Source organism: Lithobates pipiens, unplaced genomic scaffold, assembly GCF_037356315.1.
Source record: "Lithobates pipiens isolate NorthernLeopardFrog02 unplaced genomic scaffold, aLitPip1_a1.2 Scaffold_3, whole genome shotgun sequence".
Taxonomy (NCBI): Eukaryota; Metazoa; Chordata; class Amphibia; order Anura; family Ranidae; genus Lithobates; species Lithobates pipiens.
In genome coordinates, this window is record NW_027507790.1 from 52,225,425 (window position 1) to 52,247,086 (window position 21,662).

The window sequence follows — 21,662 nt, forward strand, 5'->3', positions numbered from 1 at the left end:
TTAGCACTCATTAGGGTCTGTGTTCATTTACAAACTGGAGCTGAAGGCTGCTTCAACCAGCTGCTGTACATATACTGCGGTAAGGTGGCAAACGAGGGAGGGCAGTGCACGTGCCATTGGAGCCCCGATCGAGCAAAGATTGGCCACAGGGGGGAGTCAATCAGTGGGCCTCGCAGATGCGATCACCCAGCCACCCTCGATCCCTCCATGCAGAGACAGTACGGCAGTTTGCCAATGTTAACAAGCAGACCACTGTGCTGTCAGACATGGACACTCTGATCTAGTGTTCCTGCTAATCAGGACCACAGATCAAAGTGTCCATGCAGGGAGCCCATCCCACACACAGTTGGGGCCCATTTACACTTGATTCGGCTTCAACACACATTAAGCCCAGGTTCACACTGACAGCGGGAATGAAATCATGCAAGTTCAGGTGAACTCGCACGATTTTATTCACGCATTTCAGTCCCAACTTCGGGGGTGATTTCAGAGACATCTGTGCTGGTTTTGGGAATGTGTGTGGAATCGCACCGATTCTGATGTGCAATTGCTGCCAATTTGGCATGCAATTTGAAATATTGCTGCAATGTGAACCTAGGCTAAGGGCTAATTTACACTTGCTTCAAAACATGGCTTCGGACAGGCTTTGTTAAAGCTCTCTGAATGCCAGTCAAAGCCTCTGTCACTAAATAAAATGGTTAGCTTGCAGTCATGTTTACACCTTGCTTTTGCTTCAAAAATTATACCCCACGTCGCTTTAGTTGTGCTTCAAAGCCTCCATAGAAGTCTATGGCAAAGCTTGCTTGAAGCCCTATCAAAGCCCCACCAAAAGGTTTATCAAAGCCCTACTGAAGCACCAAGCAAAAGCAAGGTGTAAACAGGACTATAAGCTAATCATTTTATTTAGTGACAAGAGCTTTTTACTGGCCTTCAGAGAGCTTAAATAAACGGTGTCTGAAGCCATGTTTTGAAGTAAGTGTAAACAAGCTGTTAGAAACACACTGAGGGAACACTGTTAACACTTTGATCGCTCCTGATGTTAACCCCTTCCCTGCCAGTGCAATCACAGTGCATATTTTTAGCACTGATCACTGTAATAATTTCACTGGCTCCCAAAAAGTGTCAAAAGCGTCAGCTAGGTGCCTGATCTGTCCGCCGCAGTCCCTCTAAATATTTCTGATCTACGTCATTACAAAGTAAACAATAAAGAAAAATTCAATAAATCTTTCCCATAGTTTGCAGACACTATAACTTTTGCGCAAACCAATCAATATATGCTTGTGTTTTTTTTTTTTGGGGGGGGGGGGGGTTTACCACAAATATGTAGCAGAATACATATTGGAAATGGGAAAAACTCCCCCACATTGGGGTTTTTAGGCAGCAAAATTGATTTGTGGCGAAGGGGGGGGGGGGGACCCATCAATTTTATTTGGGTGCAGTGTTGCACGCCCAATGGTCAGTTAAAGCGACACCGTGCAGTTTTGTCACATATGGCGACCCATTATATTTGGCTACCCGCTGGACTGCGCATGCGCGACGCCGCCATATACGTTCCACCCCCACCATCCAAGTGGACATAGAGTTAGATTATAATTATGCTGAGCGAAGCGTGGCGAGGGGCCCCGTGTTGGAACGCATATGGCGGTGTCGTGCATGCGCACTCCAGCGGGTAGTCGAATGTGACGTGGCACCATATCACAAAAAAATGGCCTGGTCATTAAGGGGGGGGGGGTAAAATCTTCCAGGGCTGAAGTGAAGTGGTTAAAAGCATCAACAGAGCCTGAAAGCTCTGCAAATACTTTGACAAAGCTGGTTGTCATACAAGTTGAAGCCCCTGTGCAACAAGTCTTTGAAGGAGGGAGATTACCCTCACTTTGGAGCCATCTCCTTCCACTTCCTGTTGCATCTACTAAACAGGAAGTGAAGAAAAATGTCCCCAGTCAGTCAGAGATGGTGAAAAATAAATGCAATAGGACTTTACTATTCCTTGCTCTAATCTAATGAATACAAAATGATGGCTTTAGATCTACTTTAAAGCAAATAACGACAAAAGCCATGTACAGAACAGGCAATGACGGTCACTCTACACATAGCTGTCAGTACGGGTTTTTCCTTCAATAACCAAGGACTGGATTCCAGAGACACAATAGAGGACTTTCTGTACAATGACCCCCCAATAACAGGGACACCCTCCTCCGATACAATTATTACACAACTATAGAACTACAGTGACCAGCATGCCATCATATGCCCATAAGGCGCCTGCATACCCCCCTAGTACAGCTCCCCCAGCCCGTTGTACCTGCCAGTCCCCGGCTACACCTGAGGGTTATAGTGGTCACCCTTCTCCCCGCCGAGCACCGCCACACGGCCGCCATGTGTATCAGGACCCCGTGGGCTGCCCGCCGCGCGCCTGTCACCACAAACCCAAATCTTAAACCCACAACCGGTGAAGCAGACAGGCGTGCCAGGGTCACTAAGACTGCCTACATAAAAACCCATTTTATTTTGCACTCAGCCTCGTCAATGTATAGTCTATAGGTCGGGTCACGCCCCCCCCGGTCACATGACTGCGGACGGGCTCGCGGATGTGCGCTGTCACGTGAGTACAGCATAACACTACATGTATAGACTTCCTGGTGTATTGTGTTTCCCGCTCTACACTACAATAGTGTACAATAGTCTTCTCCTTGTCACATAGACGTGAATGCAGCAACACGCGTATCTTATAATGGGGGCTTATTGTACACAATGGGTGACATATATCATCCATGGAAAGGGAAGGGGGCATTGCTATGAAAAGGTGGCAATAGGCGTGGTTTAGTCATAATAAAGAGTAGAGCACGGGTTATAATAATGGGACGTACTAAACTGCATAGGCATTGGCATGATTGGCTGCAATGCGCACAACTCTCACTAGGTGGGGGTGTACTTTTTACACACATGTATAATAATCATTGTTTCTGCAGCCAATAACCCATAGCTCCCAACTGTCCCTGATTTGGAGCAATGTCCCTCTGTCGCTCATTCCTCCTCATTTGTCCCTCATTTGGTCTGCTCTATATAGTTGTATATAAAATGCATTTTTTGTCTTTCAAAAAGTGTTTCCCAGTGCTAAACCTTTCATCCAAATTCTAAATTGCTGCATTTGTAAAATTTAAAAGCCAATATAAAGGAATAGTAATGGTAAAAAAAGCACTAGTGGATTTAACTAACCACTTCAATACCGGGCACTTAAACACCTTCCTGCCCAGACCAATTTTGAGCTTTCAGCGATGTCGCACTTTGAATGACAATTGCGCTGTCATGCTACACTGTACCCAAATGAAATTTTTATAATTTTTTTCCCACAAATAGAGCTTTCTTTTGGTGGTATTTGATCACCTCTACGGTTTGTATTTTTAAACAAAAACAAATAAAGACTGAAAATTTTGAAAAAAAATGTTTTTTTTGTTTAAGTTGCAAAACTTTGTAAATAAGTACGTTTTTCTCCTTCACTGATGGGGCTGCACTGACGGGCACTGATAAGGCGGCACCGATGAGGTGGCACCAATGAAGTGGCACTGATGAGGTGGCATTGATGGGCACTGATATGTGGCATTGATAGGCGGCACTGATGGGCACTGATAGGTGGCACTGATGGGTGACACGGATGGACACTGATAGGTGGCACGGATTGGCATGGATAGGCAGCATGGATGGACATGGATAGGCAGCACAGATGGGCATGGATAGGTGGCACAGATGGGCATGGATGGGCACTGATAGGTGGCACGGATGGGCACCGATTGGCAGCATTGTATTGTATTATATTTTACTGATGGATGCCAATCAGTGCCAAACAATAATGCATGCCAATCAGTGATGTCCATTGTGGGCACTGACTGGCATCCCTGGTGGTCTAGGGTGGCATACCTGGTGCTGGGCATCCCTGGTGGTCTGGTGGCATCCCTGGTGGTCCAGTGTGGACATCCTCAGAGGGGCTGTGCTGATAATCGATCAGCACAGACCCCCCCGTCACAGGAGCAGCTGATTGGCTCTCCTCTACTAGCGTCTGACAGACGCGAGTGAGGAAAAGCCAATCACCAGCTGTTCCTATTTACACTGTGATCAGCCGTGATTGGACACGGCTGATCACATGGTAAAGAGTCTCCGTCGGAGACTCTTTACCGAGATCGTAGTTGCGGTGTGTCAGACTGATATACCGCAACAACAATTGCCACGATGCGCACCCCCGGGGGCGTGCAACGGCTCAAAATCCTGAGGACGTCACATGACGCCCGGTCAGGATTTTGAAACCACTTTGCCGCCATCATTTTGCTATAGGGCAGGCGGCAACTGGTTAACCTTTTGTTTTTGGTTAATTCTCAATTAAGAGGGTGTGGCAGGGGGCGTGTCCTATGCCTACATACGTTTGCTAGTAGGTGTCCCTCATTCCCATCTCAAAATGTTGGGAGGTATGATAATCCAATCATCCCAATATGCAGTTTAGTATGTCCCTATAATAATAATACACATATGTGTGAGGAGAAAGATGCACCCCAATCTCCTCTCCCAAACCTCAGACATCCCAACCTGCAAAAACTAATTTCAAGCACTGAGCAAACTGTTGGCACTATATAAATCCTGTATTATAATAATAATAATAATTTCAGGGAGGTGGCGCTTCGCACACGCAAACGTCCACCGTGGCAAAATATTTTTTCGCTTTCTCAATATTTTTTTCGCATTGCTTCTATGCTTCTAGGGAAAGGGGTGGGGGGTGGGGGGCAGTGGACGGTGTCAGTCGCTTTGTTTATTTTTAATAATTGATTTGTTTACAATTTAATTTGTTTTTAATGTTTTTTTCACAATGCTTTTTGGGGGGAGAGGAGGTTGGGGCAATGGACATTGTTGGTAGGGCAGGGGAGAGTGGGGGATTTATGCTGGGAGGGAAAAATGAGGGAGGTGTCATGTACCTAGTGGACAAGCCCGACCTGCAGGGAGTGACCTCTCTTGGTGCTCCAACTCGAGAGCCCTGGTAGGATGAACAGGAAGCACAAGAGTCAGGAGTGGCACGAGTGCCTGGCAGGATCAACAGCGGAAGATGGATCAGGAACCCAGGAAGCACTGTGTAGCAGGACCTCGGACTGGATAAGAAGATAGGCAGGAGCCTGGAAGGAGCTGGATCGGCAGGCAGGTGCGGCAGACAGGAACTGGGCAGCAGGCAGGTACCAGGAACTGGGACACTGGAGCAGGACCTCAGACTGGAACTGGGCTGCAGACAGGAGCTGGTCAGCGAGCTGGAAGCTGGGCAGCTGACAGGGACCTGGAACCAGGATACCGGAGCCGGACCTCAGACTGGAACTGGACTGCAGGCCATGAGCTGGACCACAAACTGGGAGCAGAGCAGCAGGCAGGTGTCAGGAACCAGGATACAGAGTGCGGAGAGTCAGACAAGCCGGGTCAGTTATCAGGCAGGCAGTGGAGGTACCAGAGGATCAAGCAGCAGAGTAGTCAGACAAGCCGTGGTCGGATGCAGGCGGATGACAGGGATGGTCAGAGACAAGCCGGGTAAAGTTCAGGCACAGGAAACGGGTTTTCTGGATCAGACAGCAAGATCCCAGAGTGACAGTCAGATTTAAATAGCCCGTCTACTGATACTCCACTGATGTCCACTGATTTCATGATACGCCCCTGCGCCTGACTTTACATGCACTTGAACTTTAATGGTATCCCAGTCTTAGTCCATAGGGTTCAATATTAAGTTGGTCCACCCTTTGTAGCTATTACAGCTTACAGTGCATCCAGAAAGTATTCACAGCGATTCACTTTTTCCACATTTCTTATGTTGCAGCCTTATTCCAAAATAGATTAAATTCATTATTTTTCTCAAAATTTTACAAACAATACCCCATAATGACAATGTGAAAGATGTTTGCTTGAAGTCTTTGCAAATTTATTTAAAAAAAAAAAACTAAAAAAATCACATGTACATAAGTATTCACAGCCTTTCCTCAATACTTTGTTGAAGCACCTTTGGTACCAATTACAGCCTCAAGTATTTTTGAGTATGATACTACAAGCTTGGCACACCTTTTTTTGGGCAGTTTCTTCCATTCTTCTTTTCAGGACCTCTCAAACTCCATCAGGTTGGATGGGGAGGGTTATTGCACAGCCATTTCAGATCTCTCCAGAGATGTTCAATCGGGTTCAAGTCTGGGCTCTGGCTGCACCATTCAAGGACATTCACAGAGTTGTCCCATAGCTACTCCCTTGTTATCTTGCTATGTGCTTAGGGTCGTTGTCCTGGTGGAAGATGAACCTTCGCCCCAGTCTGAGGTGCAGAGCACTCTGGAGAAGCTATTTATCAACGATGTCTCTGTACATTGCTGCATTCATCTTTCCCTTGATCCCAACTAGTCTCTTAGTTCCTCCCACTAAAAAACATCCCCAAAGCATGATGCTGCCACCACCATGCTTCACTATAGGGATGGTATTGGCTAGGTGATGATTGGTGCCCGGTTTCCTCCAAACATGATGCTTGCCATTTAGGCCAAAGATTTCAATCTTTGTTTCATCAGACCAGAAAATGTTGTTTCTCGTAGTCTGAGAGGCCTTCTGGTGTCTTTTGGCAAACTCCAGGCGGGCTGTCATGTGCCTTTTACTGAGGATTGGCTTCCGTCTGGCCACTTTACTATACAGGCCTGATTGGTGAAGTTTGCAGAGATTGTTGTTCTTCTGGAAGTTTCTCCTCTCTCCACAGAGAAACGCTGGAGCTTTGTCAAAGTGATCATCGGGTTCTTGGTTACCTCCCTGACTAAGGCCCTTCTCCTCTGATCGTTCAGTTTAGCCAGGCAGCCACTCTTGGAAGAGTCCGGGTGGTTCCAAACTTCTTCCCTTTACACATGATGGAGGCCACTATGCTCATTGGGACCTTCAATGCTGCAGAAATGTTTTATTTCCCCAGATCTGTGCCTCGATACAATCATGTCTCGAAGGTCAACAGACAATTCCTTGGACTTCATGGCTTGGTTTGTGCTCTGACATGCACTGTTAACTTCAACTGGGACTTTATATAGACAGGTGTGTGCCTTTCCAAATCATGTCCAATCAACTGAATTTACCACAGGTGGACTCCAATAAAGTTGATCAGAGGAAACAGGATGCACCTAAGCTGTATTTTCAGTGTCATGGCAAAGGCTGTGAATACTTATGTACATGGGATTTTTTTTTAGTTTTTTTATATTTTTAATACATTTGCAAAGATTTCAAACAAACTTCTTTCACATTGTCATTATGGGGTATTGCTTGTAGAATTATGAGGAACGTAATGAATGTAATCCCTTTTAGAATAAGGCTGTAACATAGGAAAATGTGGAAAAAGTGAAACGATGTGAATACTTTCCAGATACGCTGTATATTAAAAGTCAGCAACTACAGTATTTGTAGCTGCAGACTTCTAAATTTTTGGGGGGAGACTGAAGCTCCTCTTTAACATACATGTTTGGGGCATGTCCAAGATTGCGACGTAAGCAGTCGCACTTGCATGAGCTCTGCCGGGTTGTGTCTTCTATCCTGCTCCTGGGGGTGTAATTCCTCCCTCTACACTCTACAACCACCTGGATGAGACTCAGATCATTGGACGTGGCACTCAGTAAGGGAAAAAAAGCTCTGTTTCCCACCGATCACAGAGGACTCAACACCGGGTTCTGGCTCTCACGTGGAGGCCCGCACCACGGGCTGCTTCCACATGGCCTCGCAGACGGACCCCATGGGGTCGGTGGACTCCCCAACACCTGGGCTGGCCGATGTAATGGGGGCCATAGCCACCTGCCAGGCCATGCTTACAGCGAAAATAGAGACAGTACAGTTTCTTTCTTACACCACCACTGCGCACAAAGAAAATATGTGTAAAGTAAAACTCCAGCAGCTACTTATAAATAATATATAAATGTGTGATTTCAAATGAATAAAATAGTAGCGCTAGGGGCGTGGTCTCCACATGGAAGTGTGAGGAAGTGTTCCTACTGAGCTCCCGGTCTATGCCTCTCCCGCGGCCCTCCCTGGTAGACATACCAAATACTATCCTCACCAGCACACTACCTGGGTGTTAAAGAATGCTGACTGCGGCAAGAGAGGTCCCGCTGGCGTGATGGAGCGATACCTGGTCCCCGTTCAGCCGGCGGCTTCTACCCCAGACACATCAAAGATGGCGCCAGTGGCTAACATGAGGACGGCATTCAGACTGTTAACCGCAGACATGGAGAGAGAAACGGTTGGCTCAAACAATGATATGCCACCATTCTCTCCACCCAGTGGTCTTTCTCCCTGCCTGCCTCGTTCTCTCTCCCTCATACCACTTCCTAGCCCAGACGCGGATGAGCACTGTTCCCTGCATGAGCCACTAGCCATGCAAGCGGGGCTACCTGGATCCAGCTTCTCTCAGCCTGAAGCAATACCTCTGGTCTCAGTGAGTACATTGTGTAGTGTGAGACCCCAGCAGGGGTCTTTTACTGGGCAGCTCACAGAGCAGACTATCTGGGCATTATTGCAAAAGCTCCCCACCAGAGAGGACTTTGAATCACTGGCCTCTCGTGTAGAGCTCTCAGCTGGCTGGACTTAAACAAGACATAGTAGACGTTACAACAAGGGTCACCATGCTGGAATTGGAGGCATCTACCATCACTCAATCTGTAGCCAACATGCAGACAGCACACGTTGAACTTACTGACCAAGTTACTCAGTTACTTTTGGATGACTTAGAAAATCCCGGAAGCCACGCAACAAGCATACCTTAAAGCCACAGTCTCCTCCATTATCAACATGTATTTGGAATGCCCCTCTGATACCAGCATTGCCATTGACAGGGTCCACAGGACACTGGGTCCAAGAAAATGAGAATAGAATTAGAGATGTCCTTTGCTGCCTTCACAGCTACTCCCTCAAAGAAGAAGTTCTCCAACAGGCTTGGCACAGAGGGCCAATAGTATTTGATGAAACCCATATCCTCCTGTTGCCAGATGTGTCAAGGAAGACACTCCAGATGCGCCGTAGCATGAAGCCCCTTCTAGAGAAGTTCAACTAAATCGTTGTCACCTACAAATGGGGCCACCCCTTCCACCTTATCACTCGGAAAGGTAATAGTTTTTATCCTTTGCGACACCCGTCAGAATTACCAGCTTTCTTTAGCTCACTAGAGATGGCCCCAGTATCCCTCCCTAACTGGCTGGCGTTTACTCTGCCAACAAACACCAACACTACAACCCCTACAGCTAGCAGGCAACAGAGATCACATAGAAATCGTCGATCCCAGCAAAGAGAACAGCCGCATCCTCAAGACCGTAAAGCCGAAGCAAGATGTATTGTGTATCTGTCCGTAAGAGATTTTCGAATATTTTCAAAGCTCTTTTGTCCCTTAGGCTCATACTCAGTGTACCCAGTTAAGCAGGGCCAGGACAGGATGCCGATTAACTAACCCAGATAAGACCCCAAGTTCTTTATACTTATCTACAGGGGAAGCCTCCCCGTCTGCAAGGTAGAATACTCCTGGTCTTGGCAATTTTTTATAGTTTTAGTTTCTTATTTCTGTTCTCACCACAATTTGGAGTCATCTGATTGCCCACTGTCTTGGACATCCAGACTGGTTAGAGTCACACCATCCTACCCTATGTAGGCAGAGAGAACATGTCAGGTCATAAGAAGCTATTTGACAGATGGCCGGGGAAGTTAACGTGGGGCAGATTGGAATGAGACTGTACCCAAGACTAAGTTAATACTCAGATGAACTCTCCGGTGGTGCCACACAGGTTATGTTTTAGCCCCCAGGGCTATGCCAATGTAAAGAAAGATAGTTATATATATATAAGCGAAGAGGGGGGAATTTTGGGACTTTAAATGAAGCACAATTAAGTACCTCCATCCCGGTAATTGATATGCACAAAAAAGGGGAAGTTTGGGACTTTAAATGAAGCACTTGGATAGTGAAAGAAAAAATATTTTTTTATGCCATATTTATTTGTTTTATTCAATGTTCAATAAAAAACTAATCATTATAAATGAATCCAATTCATAATATGTATAGACATTAATACAATAAAAACATGATATATGACATAATATATAGTATTCACATATAACTACACATGACAGTAATAAATAAATTAATTAAGTAATGTGGCAGAATGTGGCAGAATAGTGCCCATGATAGCATATCCGACATCGACAAATGTATGCACATGGTGAATATGCATCCAGTAGATATAAAACAAAATTAGATTTGTAATAAATAGTCAAGAACTTCTAAGTGAGTGGTCAAGAACTTATAAGTGTGGTTTCGTATAAAATGTAGCTGGGACATCACGTTAAAAAGCTCGACGCGTTTCGTGGGTGTCTCCCCACTCATCAGGAGCTGATGCTACCACAAAGTTCCTATAGAATAAAATAAAATTTATGTGAATAATGTACTGACCAATGGATGGAAATAAATTCATAAGAATATAATATGAATAGGTAGTTTGGCCAGGGCGGACTCACCAGTCCGGGCGACAAATGCAGCGCACAGCGGTGGGCGCTGGGTGGGCCAGGAACACACTCCCTCCACGGGAACTGAGGCGGCAGACGGATGGATGCGATATCCGGCACAGAAAGAATTCACCAGCATAAGAAGGTGTACCAAATAGTGGAAGGTGTGGTGATTGTAGAAACCAAAATATCTGAGAACAGATAGATAATTATAAGTATGCGCAAAAATGGTGTTGATGCTAAGAAAAATGAATGTAAAAATCATCTACAATAACCTAAAAAGGGTGATGAACACTAAACAGTGTGATGCTGTGTGGTGAGTGAGTAGCAATAAATGACATCTTAATAAAGAATGAGTGTGAGGGAGTGAATTAGATATGTATATGGGAGTGTGAGTGCGTGAATATATATTTAAGTGTGGGAATAAGAGGTGGGGTGTGTGTTGGTGATAATAGGCAAGAAGGAATGACCAATTTACCCATGAGCAAGGAATATGTAGGTAGGAATAAGAGAGAAGGAAAATAGGGAAAGTAAAAAAGTTATGCACCTGGATATCGCTCCTGGAACAACAACCAGCAGACCAAACAGCTGGTGTGTACAGACCCCATGCAGAGACTAGCCTTGAAAGCAGCTAGCTCCGAATGGGGTTTAAATATGCCGCCAACGCCATGTGCGTGAGACAGAGGGGGAGGGGCCGCGCCCAACCCTGGTCATCAACCAGCGACAGGTGCGCCAACACCCCCTCTTAGAGACACGGAGAATAGAATCCCCGAACGCCGGCGTGATGACGTTAAGGCCAACGTCACACGCTCGGCGTGGGTAACATGGCGCCGATGCGCCGAGTGGAGTCCACCCGAACCTCCCAATCAAGATGAAAAGGGAGGAAGGGAGAACCCGCTGGCGCATCGCAGTACCCGCGAGAAAGGAAAGGACCAAGCACCGCCCAAACGCCCAATCGCCTCACACAGAGCAAAATCGGCCGGCCAGTGGGCATGTATCAAACCATAATGACTAAGTATCCATATGAAGCATATTATACGGTGTCGGTAAATGCTGTTATTGTACAATGTATGCATCAATGGAAAAAATAATAAATGTATGTGGATACAAGCAGTTCAGCACTGAAGATAACACTATATTGACAATTTTAACACAGGGAAGGTAGGGGAACACTACCAAACCCATTTATCCAAGTGCTTCCATCCCGATATATGTATATAAGCGAAGAGGGGGGAATTTTGGGACTTTAAATGAAGCACAATTAAGTACCTCCATCCCGGTAATTGATATGCACAAAAAAGGGGAAGTTTGGGACTTTAAATGAAGCACTTGGATAGTGAAAGAAAAAATATTTTTTTATTCCATATTTATTTGTTTTATTCAATGTTCAATAAAAAACTAATCATTATAAATGAATCCAATTCATAATATGTATAGACATTAATACAATAAAAACATGATATATGACATAATATATAGTATCCACATATAACTACACATGACAGTAATAAATAAATTAATTAAGTAATGTGGCAGAATAGTGCCCATGATAGCATATCTGACATCGACAAATGTATGCACATGGTGAATATGCATCCAGTAGATATAAAACAAAATTAGATTTGTAATAAATAGTCAAGAACTTCTAAGTGAGTGGTCAAGAACTTATAAGTGTGGTTTCGTATAAAATGTAGCTGGGACATCACGTTAAAAAGCTTGACGCGTTTCGTGGGTGTCTCCCCACTCATCAGGAGCTGATGCTACCACAAAGTTCCTATAGAATAAAATAAAATTTATGTGAATAATGTACTGACCAATGGATGGAAATAAATTCATAAGAATATAATATGAATAGGTAGTTTGGCCAGGGCGGACTCACCAGTCCGGGCGACAAATGCAGCGCACAGCGGTGGGCGCTGGGCGGGCCAGGAACACACTCCCTTCACGGGAACTGAGGCGGCAGACGGATGGATGCAATATCCGGCACAGAAAGAATTCACCAGCATAAGAAGGTGTACCAAAATAGTGGAAGGTGTGGTGATTGTAGAAACCAAAATATCTGAGAACAGATAGATAATTATAAGTATGCGCAAAAATGGTGTTGATGCTAAGAAAAATGAATGTGAAAATCATCTACAATAACCTAAAAAGGGTGATGAACACTAAACAGTGTGATGCTGTGTGGTGAGTGAGTAGCAATAAATGACATCTTAATAAAGAATGAGTGTGAGGGAGTGAATTAGATATGTATATGGGAGTGTGAGTGCGTGAATATATATTTAAGTGTGGGAATAAGAGGTGGGGTATGTGTTGGTGATAATAGGCAAGAAGGAATGACCAATTTACCCATGAGCAAGGAATATGTAGGTAGGAATAAGAGAGAAGGAAAATAGGGAAAGTAAAAAAGTAAAAAAGTTATGCACCTGGATATCGCTCCTGGAACAACAACCAGCAGACCAAACAGCTGGTGTGTACAGACCCCATGCAGAGACTAGCCTTGAAAGCAGCTAGCTATTATGAATTGCATAGTTATATATATATAACGGGGAGTGCTTTTTAGTTCTTAGTTGTTGACATATGGGGCTCCTGTTACAATGTACGTACCTTTAACTTCCCAGGTTTTTTTTTGTTTTTGTTTTTTTGCTTTTTCCAGTTTGGGCGCTCTGCCATCCCCTGGGAACTTTTCTCCTCCGACGGATGGATGTAGGGGTGACTCACTTATATTTGCAGGTATACTTAAGGTGAGTTACCTTCAGGAATTTTTGGGGAACATTGTCTTGCATTTATGTCCAGATATTGGCCGTCCCTGGTTGTTCATAGCTGATGGCCGTGGCCTGGACATCTCCTTGATTTTTGGCTCTGGTCCTGGACGGACCTCAAATTATTATTTTTTTTAACTGCAAGTTATATTAAATATTATATATTTCCTTATTGAAACTGTAGGTGTTATGCCTTATTAAATGAAAGTTTATCCCCCGTTAGTCTCTCCTTAATCATACTGAGAGGATCACATTACAGGGCTGACCTGTTTAGGGTCGACATATGATCTGGGGCGCTGCGGGAGTTGCCCACAACCGGAAGCCCATCCACTGAAGTATCTTACCTCTTCCCCCAATAGGCCGTAGCTGCCCAAGTCAGCAGTTGATCTCCACGTGGAGACTCAGTACCATTTTCTGGCTTTTCTTTCTTTTGTGCATCTCCTCTGCTCTTTTTTTCTTTTCTGTCTATCTGACCTTTCTCTTTCCTCTGCCACTGCCCTTCTATATATATGTTGTATTTACTTACCCTAACCCCTCTCCCCTCTTTTTTTTATCCCATTCCTCCTCCCAGTACTCCTACACCTCTGTTTTCTTCAGAATGACATTGAAACAGTTGTCCTGGAATGTTAAGAGCCTCAACACCCCTGAAAAGCGGTCCAGTTGCCTATGAGGAGACTCATTTTCAAGCAGATAAAATACCAAAATTACACAATAAAATTTTTCCAACAAGCTATAATAGTGTGTCTCCCTCATCTTAATCAAAGGGGACCAGCATCCTCATGTCTAACACCCTTCCTTGGCAATTCATAGACCTCCACACTGACCAGGAAGGCAGATATATTTTTGTAAAAGGCAAAATCCAGTTGGAGACGTTCACCCTGGCAAATATTTATCTTCCAAACACAAATCAACTCGCAGTGCTTTAGTCGTGCCTCTCCTCCTTGGATTCCTTTTCTGAGGGCACTCTCATATTAGGTGGAGATTTCAGTCTCACTCTCGACCCATATAAGGACTCAATCAATGGGCGCTTTGGCCCTCTCTCAAAAATCCAGAACTAGACTTAAAGGACTTCTGCATTCCTATCAATAGGTTGATATATGGCGTATTCTCCACCCGCAAGAAAAAGATTACACCTTTTTTTTCCCTGCCCGATGGATCATATTCCAGAATAGACTCTTCCTTGTCTCTCATGCCACAATTCCACTAGTTTCCAGTGCACACATTGGTAATATTGCACTGTCTGACCACTCCCCGATCTCACTGGACTTAGCTTTACAACACCGGATGCCTAGGCCCACCACCTGGCATCTTAATGAAACCCTGCTGCAGGACCCAGACATTAAAGCACATGTCTTGAGGGAGCTGCAACTCTTCTTTGAGACCAATAAAGAGTCAGTATCTAGTCCCCTTCTCCTCTGGGCGGCACATAAGTGCTATATATGAGGAGTCCTCATTAAACATGGCCACAGAGTTAAACAAGATAAGGCGAAAACATTATCCAGTTTATTATCCAAACTGCATGACCTTGAAAAACAACATAAATTGTGCCCTGATCAGCTTGTAGAAGCAGAGCTTAACCAGCTTTGGGAACAGATCAGAGACCTCTCATTATTCCAGGCAAAAAACAGGCTTTTAAGACACGTAGAACATTCTATGAATTTGGAGACAAGTGCAGCAGGTCCCTGACAAACACTATTCGTTTCCAACGTAATTCATCCTACATTGCAGCTTTATCCACTCCTTTAGGTACCAAAATTCATTCATCTCTGGAAATGGCAGAAGCATTCCGTGATTTCTACGCTTCTCTTTATAACTTACACTCATCCCCGAGGCGGCTTGTACCCTGAAGAAGTCTGCAGCAATCAAAGCCTATCTCCAGGTGGCAAAGCTACCTTCACCCACGGACAAAGAGGTGGAGCGACTATCGGCACCCATCTCTGTAGAGGAATTTTTGGCTGCAATAGTTGGATCGCCAGCAGGAAAGGCATCAGGGCCGGATGGTTTTACGACCCCATATTACAAAACCTTTGGGGTGCAACTGGCATTCCACTTTTCCAGGGCTTTTAATGCCATCTTAGAAGGCCACACCATGCCCCCAGATCTCCTCAGGGCAAGTATCTCGGTAATCCTAAAGCCAGGCAAAGACCCACTTCTCTGCGCAAATTGCAGGCCCATCTCCCTTCTTAACTGCGATCTAAAATTGTTCATAAAAATCATAGCGAAGAGAATGGGCTCTATTCTTCAGTGTATCATCCCCCTTGATCAGGTCGGTTTTATCCGTAAAAAAGAGGCAGGAGACAATACGATAAGAACTATCAATGTTATAGCGAGAGCCCAGCATCTTAATACGCAGTTCATTCTCCTTTCTACCGATGCTGAAAAGGCGTTTGATAGGGTGAACTGGACCTTCCTCCAGGCCACCTTACGACACATTGGGATGCCGAGCCCAGTCTTATCCTGGATCTCTGCCCTGTACTCGATGCCCACAGCTACGGTCAGAGTGAACGGAGTAGCCTCCAGATCCTTTGTGATTGGTAATGGTACGAGACAGGGTTGTCCCCTCTCTCCACTCATATTCATTTTATCATTGGAACCCCTGTTGCAGCACATTTGGAATAACACAGACATTAGTGGACTTGAAACTAGAACGCACCATCATAAAGTCGTGGCCTACGCAGATGACTTGCTGTTCTATGTGTCAAATCCGCTCGTATCATTGAGGAAAAGATGATCCGCACTCCGGTGATTGCTCTTAAAAAATGTAGTATTAACAAGCCACAGTGACCAAACGCAAATAAGAAAGGTTGACGCGTTTCAGCCTATAAGGCCTTAGTTATAACCCTCATATCGTAACGCTCGTATCATTACCAGTTCTTTTATCCAAAATTCGTACGTATGGGGAATTGTCTTGACTTTAAAGTAAATCTACAAATATCAGAGGCCCTCAACATTAACCTCCCACCTCAGTCAATTTCTCATCTCAGTAGTAACTTTCCTTTTAGATGGGCCCCACAAGCTATCCAATACTTGGGAGTTAGAATCCCTTCTAATCTCCATTTGATTTCCAATATAATTTCCAGCCTTTATTGGCAACCCTTTTTCCGTGGATCTAGAGAAATGGAAAGCCTTGGAGGTCTCTTGGTTTGGCAGATGTAATGTCATAAAAATGAACGTCATGCCATGTCTCCTATACCTCCTGCAAGCATTGCCAATCAGACTGCCACGAGAGTTCTTCCAAAAGATCCAAACAGATTTTATCCGTTATGTTTGGCAAGGTAAGCCTTCCCGTCTTAAGCAGGCACTCTTACAAAGATCTAAGCTCAGGGGTGATGTTGGACTCCCAGACCCTGCCTTATATTGTATAGCAGTACATATGGCCAGAGTGGTCGATTGGTGCAGACACTCCTCTCACAAACTTTGGGTGTCCTTGGAACAAGATTCAGTGACTGCCCCTCTAGCCAGCCTTCCCTGGGCAGGAGTCCACCACTCTCAGGTGGCACCTCCCCACTCTTTGATAGAATCCACCTTGATAGAACTTTCTAGATACTACAAACTGGCAGCTACTCTCAGTTTCCCCTCGCCATTGACTCCTGTCATTGGTCACCCAGACTTTGCTCCGGGTTTAGCTGATAGAACCTTTCAACTCCATTAAAATCTGAACCTAGTCAGAGCTCCTTCCTTCCTTAGCCCTTCTGGTTGGATCCACCCATCAGAACGGTATAGTTTCTTAAACTCTGCAGCGATCGGCCAGTGGAAAATGTTACAACTAACCTACTTCCTCCGATCTCTACCAAACCATACCGAGTTTCAAAGACAACCTAATTAATTGGAAGACCTTTGTTTGGAAGAAGGTCCTATCCGAAAATCTCTCTCCGTTTCATATGGAATTTTACTCGCAGATACGTCTCACCAAGATCCACCATATCTACTCAAATGGGAAAGAGACCTAAACCTCTCGTTTTCAGAAGATCAAAAGAATCTAATCTTATTTTTTGCTCACAAATCTTCCCTCTGTAGCAAATATCAGGAAACGTCTTATAAAATCTTGACGCGCTGGTACAGGACCCCTACTGTACTGGCATCCCTTTTTCCTGGACACAGCCCACTGTGTTGGAGATGTGGCACCCAGAACGGCACAATACTCCACATTTTCTGGGACTGTCCAAAGATTCACCCCTTCTCGCAACAGGTGCTCCAAATGGTGCACAGACTTACAGACTACTCTCTTTCAGACAACCCTGCAGCAGTGCTTCTTAATTTGACCCCTATGTTGAGTAAAGCCGCGTACACACGGGCGGACTGTCTGGCCAACTTAGTCAGTCGAAACACATTTCAGCGGACAGTCCGCTCGTGTGTGGGCTTCAGCTGACTTTTTCAGCGTGCAGTCTGGCGGACTAAGTATTTCGGAATTTCCGTAATATTGTCCGTCATACTTTGGTTTCAGCAGACAATCCGCTCGTGAGTAGGCTAGTTCGACGGACTAAGTATGGCGCATGCTCAGAAAGGATTTGCACGGCGAAAGGTTGCATTGCTGTGTATTGGACTTCCTATTTCTAGTCCCGCCGTACGTGCTGTACACGTCATCGTGCAAACTTTCGACAGACTGTTTGTGCATCCGTGTGTGGTCAAGTCCGTTCATTCGAAAGTAGGACGGACTGTCCGTCGGATTGTCTGACGGACTAAGTTGGCCATACAGTCCGCCCGTGTGTACGCGGCTTAAGAGATACCGTAGGTCTTTACTGAAGCACCTTTTGAATGCCACTAGGGCTTGTATTCCCAGTATGTGGAAACAACAGACCCCGCCCCTTATAACACAGTGGTCTGCCAGGGTGAACGATATCCAATGGATGGAACACCTCACTGCAGTCCTTAGGGACAAGACGGAGGACCACAACAATCGCTGGCAGCAATGGGCCATGTTTCATTATTCGGATGAATACTTAACATTAACTAACAGAGGGTACTAGCTAGCTCTGAAAGCCCGGTTACCGTACTGTCAACCCCGCAGAAGCTCCCCTTCCAAACACCCCCCCCCCCTGTTTTTTTTTCTCGTTATTCTTCCTCTTCTCCTTTTCTTCTTCTCGTCATCTTCTCTTCCTCTTTCTTCTCTCTTCTTGGGAACTTAAAGTGACCAATTTCCTCCAATGTAACAAAAAACTCTCAAAAATGCCTTACGGTATACCGATCATACGGTACGCCATGTTTTTGTGTGTTTTAGCGGAGTGAGATGCTTCCCTCTTGAAGGGATGTGCCACTTGCCGCTGCTCTACAACTGAAGCGTGCCTACAAGTGATATGATCCTCTTAGTGTGTACATGGGAGCCAAGTTCCTACCACTATTTATCTACACGCAGTTATATCTTATTTAGTATTGCATGAGACATGTTAGACATAATTTACCACCAAAGTGACTGTGTATATAGCTTGGTTTAGGTGATTTTTAATTCCATCTAGGCACTGCTAAAAAAAGGAAGAAAATTTGTTGGGACTGTGCTGTCATGTCATGCCACTATGTTCTGTTGCATACCTTTAAATAAAGAATAAAAAAAAAAAAAATAGTGGCGCTAATCTTCACAACAAGATGAATAAACCTAAACAATCACCCTGTGAGAAAAGTGATCAATAATAATAGTGTCCATAAATTCAGACTCAAGTCTGTAAGTAATTAAATAATTGAAACATCCAAGTGATTAGACTCCAAAAGTGAACAGATAATCTTGAAGTGACTTGAAGCAATCTTCCACCACACCATATGTGTTAAGTGTCACCGCTCCCTTAAGAAATGCACTCACCAATAGAACATACCTTGCACTCTCATGCTCGGCAGTATAGATTAATATCCCCCAAGGGTATCAAATGACTCCAAAGGTGTTCTTTGAACAATTTGCGCTCCACATGTAAAAATAAAAAGTGCTTCCAATAGTGAAGTATAGTAAAACTATTTTATTTAAAACAGCACACAAAACCTTCAATTATTGCACTTACATCCTTTTCATCAAATAAAGGCACTTGAACATAGACTTTCCAAAGTGGGGAAACTCGCAGTGGTAATACGATGTAGTGCAGTCTTGGCGGACCCAAAAACAACTTGTAAGTCTCACCCTCCACTCTGCTCGCTCTCTTATCCACTCCACTTTTCTCCACTTCAAAAGCACTGCACACTCAATGGCCGGTACATTCGAACATTAAAAGCTCCTAATAATTGCAGTGTAGCCACGCCCAGACATGTTTCATCAATATGACTTAATCATTGGGGTTCTGATTAAGTCATATTGACGAAACATGTCTAGGCAATCTAATTCTGCCTCACTTATATAATATTCCAGACCCTTTGTTGTGGGCCAAAAAAGGGATCACCGCTCTGAAACATGTTATAATTGCAGGTAAACTCATGCCCTTTCAAGAAATGAGGCATCTTTATTCAGTGCCTAGATCATTTGAATTTCGATACTGGCAATTACAACATGCTTTTGGGGCTCAGTTGTCACAACCGATGCTTCTTGAGTTGGACTCTATTGAGCGCCTTTTGACCTCTAGTGTGATGGGGAAACCTCTGCCCTCCCTTTACTTATACCTGACTGTAGCCTTTGACACCAAAACGACCTGTTCACTTGACAGGTGGAGAGCAGACATCCCGACTCTTGATCAGGAAGTGTGGGAGGAATGTATCTCTTCCTTTGTTCCCTCCATGATAGCAATTAAGTTAGCAGTGAAGGATAGGTTCATCCAACTAAAGTTCCCTCAGAAAGTATATTATACCCCACAGAGACTTTCTCGCATATACCCCCAGCTAGATGTGAAATGCACCAGATGTAATCTCAAGATAGGCACTTTCTGGCACATGGTCTGGTCCTGCCCCAAGCTGCGCCCATACTGTGAGGTAGTATCTACAACCCTGAGTAATATATGCAACACCAACGTGCCTTTAAACCCTCTTGTCCTACTATTAAGTCACTTGAAAGATATAGATGGTGATATAGATATTCTAAGCTCTGCCTAACTTTCACTCTATTTTATGCAAGATGAGAAATGAGATGGAAGTCAATAGAACCACCTACTCTTGGATACATTCTCTTAACTCAGTTCTACCCCTTTATAGAATCACATATGAGAGCAAAAAATTTGCAATAAAAAGTGGATAGATGCCTATGCAGTTAGAATATGTGCTACTAAGATCATGCATACACAATTTGGAGGTACAGTGCCTTGCAAAAGTATTCGGCCCCCTTGAACTTTTCAACCTTTTGCACATTTCAGGCTTCAAACATAAAGATATAAAATTTTTATTTTTTGTGAAGAATCACCAACAAGTGGGACACAATTGTGAAGTGGAACGAAATCTATTGGATTTTTGAAACTTTTTTAACGTATAAAAAAATGAAAAGTGGGGCGTGCAAAATTATTCGGCCCCCTTGCGTTAATACTTTGTAGAGCCACCTTTTGCTGCGATTACAGCTGCAAGTCGCTTGGGGTATGTCTCTATCAGTTTTGCACATCGAGAGACTGAAATTCTTGCCCATTCTTCCTTGCAAAACAGCTCGAGTTCAGTGAGGTTGGATGGAGAGCGTTTGTGAACAGCAGTTTTCAGCTCTTTCCACAGATTCTCGATTGGATTCAGGTCTGGACTTTGACTTGGCCATTCTAACACCTGTATACGTTTATTTGTGAACCATTCCTTTGTAGATTTTGCTGTATGTTTGGGATCATTGTCTTGTTGGAAGATAAATCTCCATCCCAGTTTCAGGTCTTTTGCAGACTCCAACAGGTTTTCATCCAGAATGGTCCTGTATTTGGCTGCATCCATCTTCCCCTCAATTTTAACCATCTTCCCTGTCCCTGCTGAAGAAAAGCAGGCCCAAACCATGATGCTGCCACCACCATGTTTGACAGTGGGGATGGTGTGTTGAGGGTGATGAGCTGTGTTGCTTTTACGCCAAAAATATCGTTTTGCATTGTGAGCAAAAAGTTTGATTTTGGTTTCATCTGACCAGAGCACCTTCTTCCACATGTTTGGTGTGTCTCCCAGGTGGCTTGTGGCAAACTTTAGACAAGACTTTTTATGGATATCTTTGAGAAATGGCTTTCTTTTTGTCACTCTTCCATAAAGGCCAGATTTGTGCAGTGTACGACTGATTGTTGTCCTATGGACAGACTCTCCCACCTCAGCTGTAGTTCTCTGCAGTTCATCCAGAGTGATCATGGGCCTCTTGGCTGCATCTCTGATCAGTCTTCTCCTTGTCTGAGCTGAAAGTTTAGAGGGGCAGCCATGTCTTGGTAGATTTGCAGTGGTCTGATACTCCTTCCATTTCAAAATGATCGCTTGCACAGTGCTCCTTGGGATGTTTAAAGCTTGGGAAATCTTTTTGTATCCAAATCCGGCTTTAAACTTCTCCACAACAGT

The 21,662-nt window shown here is 44.5% G+C and overlaps 2 protein-coding genes across 7 annotated transcripts in view; one reads left to right on the forward strand and one right to left on the reverse strand.

The window, feature by feature from the left end:
* The window catches only part of TXNRD2 (thioredoxin reductase 2), a 213,184-nt gene extending 210,712 nt beyond the window's left edge, over positions 1-2,472 (reverse strand). The window contains exon 1 of one of the 6 annotated variants that reach the window (XM_077461681.1): positions 2,303-2,464. In XM_077461681.1, coding sequence (XP_077317807.1) covers positions 2,303-2,378 — 76 coding nt within the window. In that variant the 5' untranslated portion in view covers positions 2,379-2,464. Of the gene's footprint in view, positions 1-2,302 lie in introns of all 6 variants that reach the window. The other 5 variants (XM_077461678.1, XM_077461676.1, XM_077461677.1 and 2 more) reach the window with 5 other exon arrangements.
* Positions 2,473-2,573: 101 nt separating this feature from the next.
* The window catches only part of LOC143940391 (catechol O-methyltransferase-like), a 181,251-nt gene continuing 162,162 nt past the window's right edge, over positions 2,574-21,662 (forward strand). The window contains exons 1-2 of the mRNA XM_077461683.1: positions 2,574-2,602; positions 13,157-13,244. Of these exons, the coding sequence (XP_077317809.1) occupies positions 2,589-2,602; positions 13,157-13,244 (102 nt within the window). The 5' untranslated portion in view covers positions 2,574-2,588. The remainder of the gene's footprint in view (positions 2,603-13,156; positions 13,245-21,662) is intronic.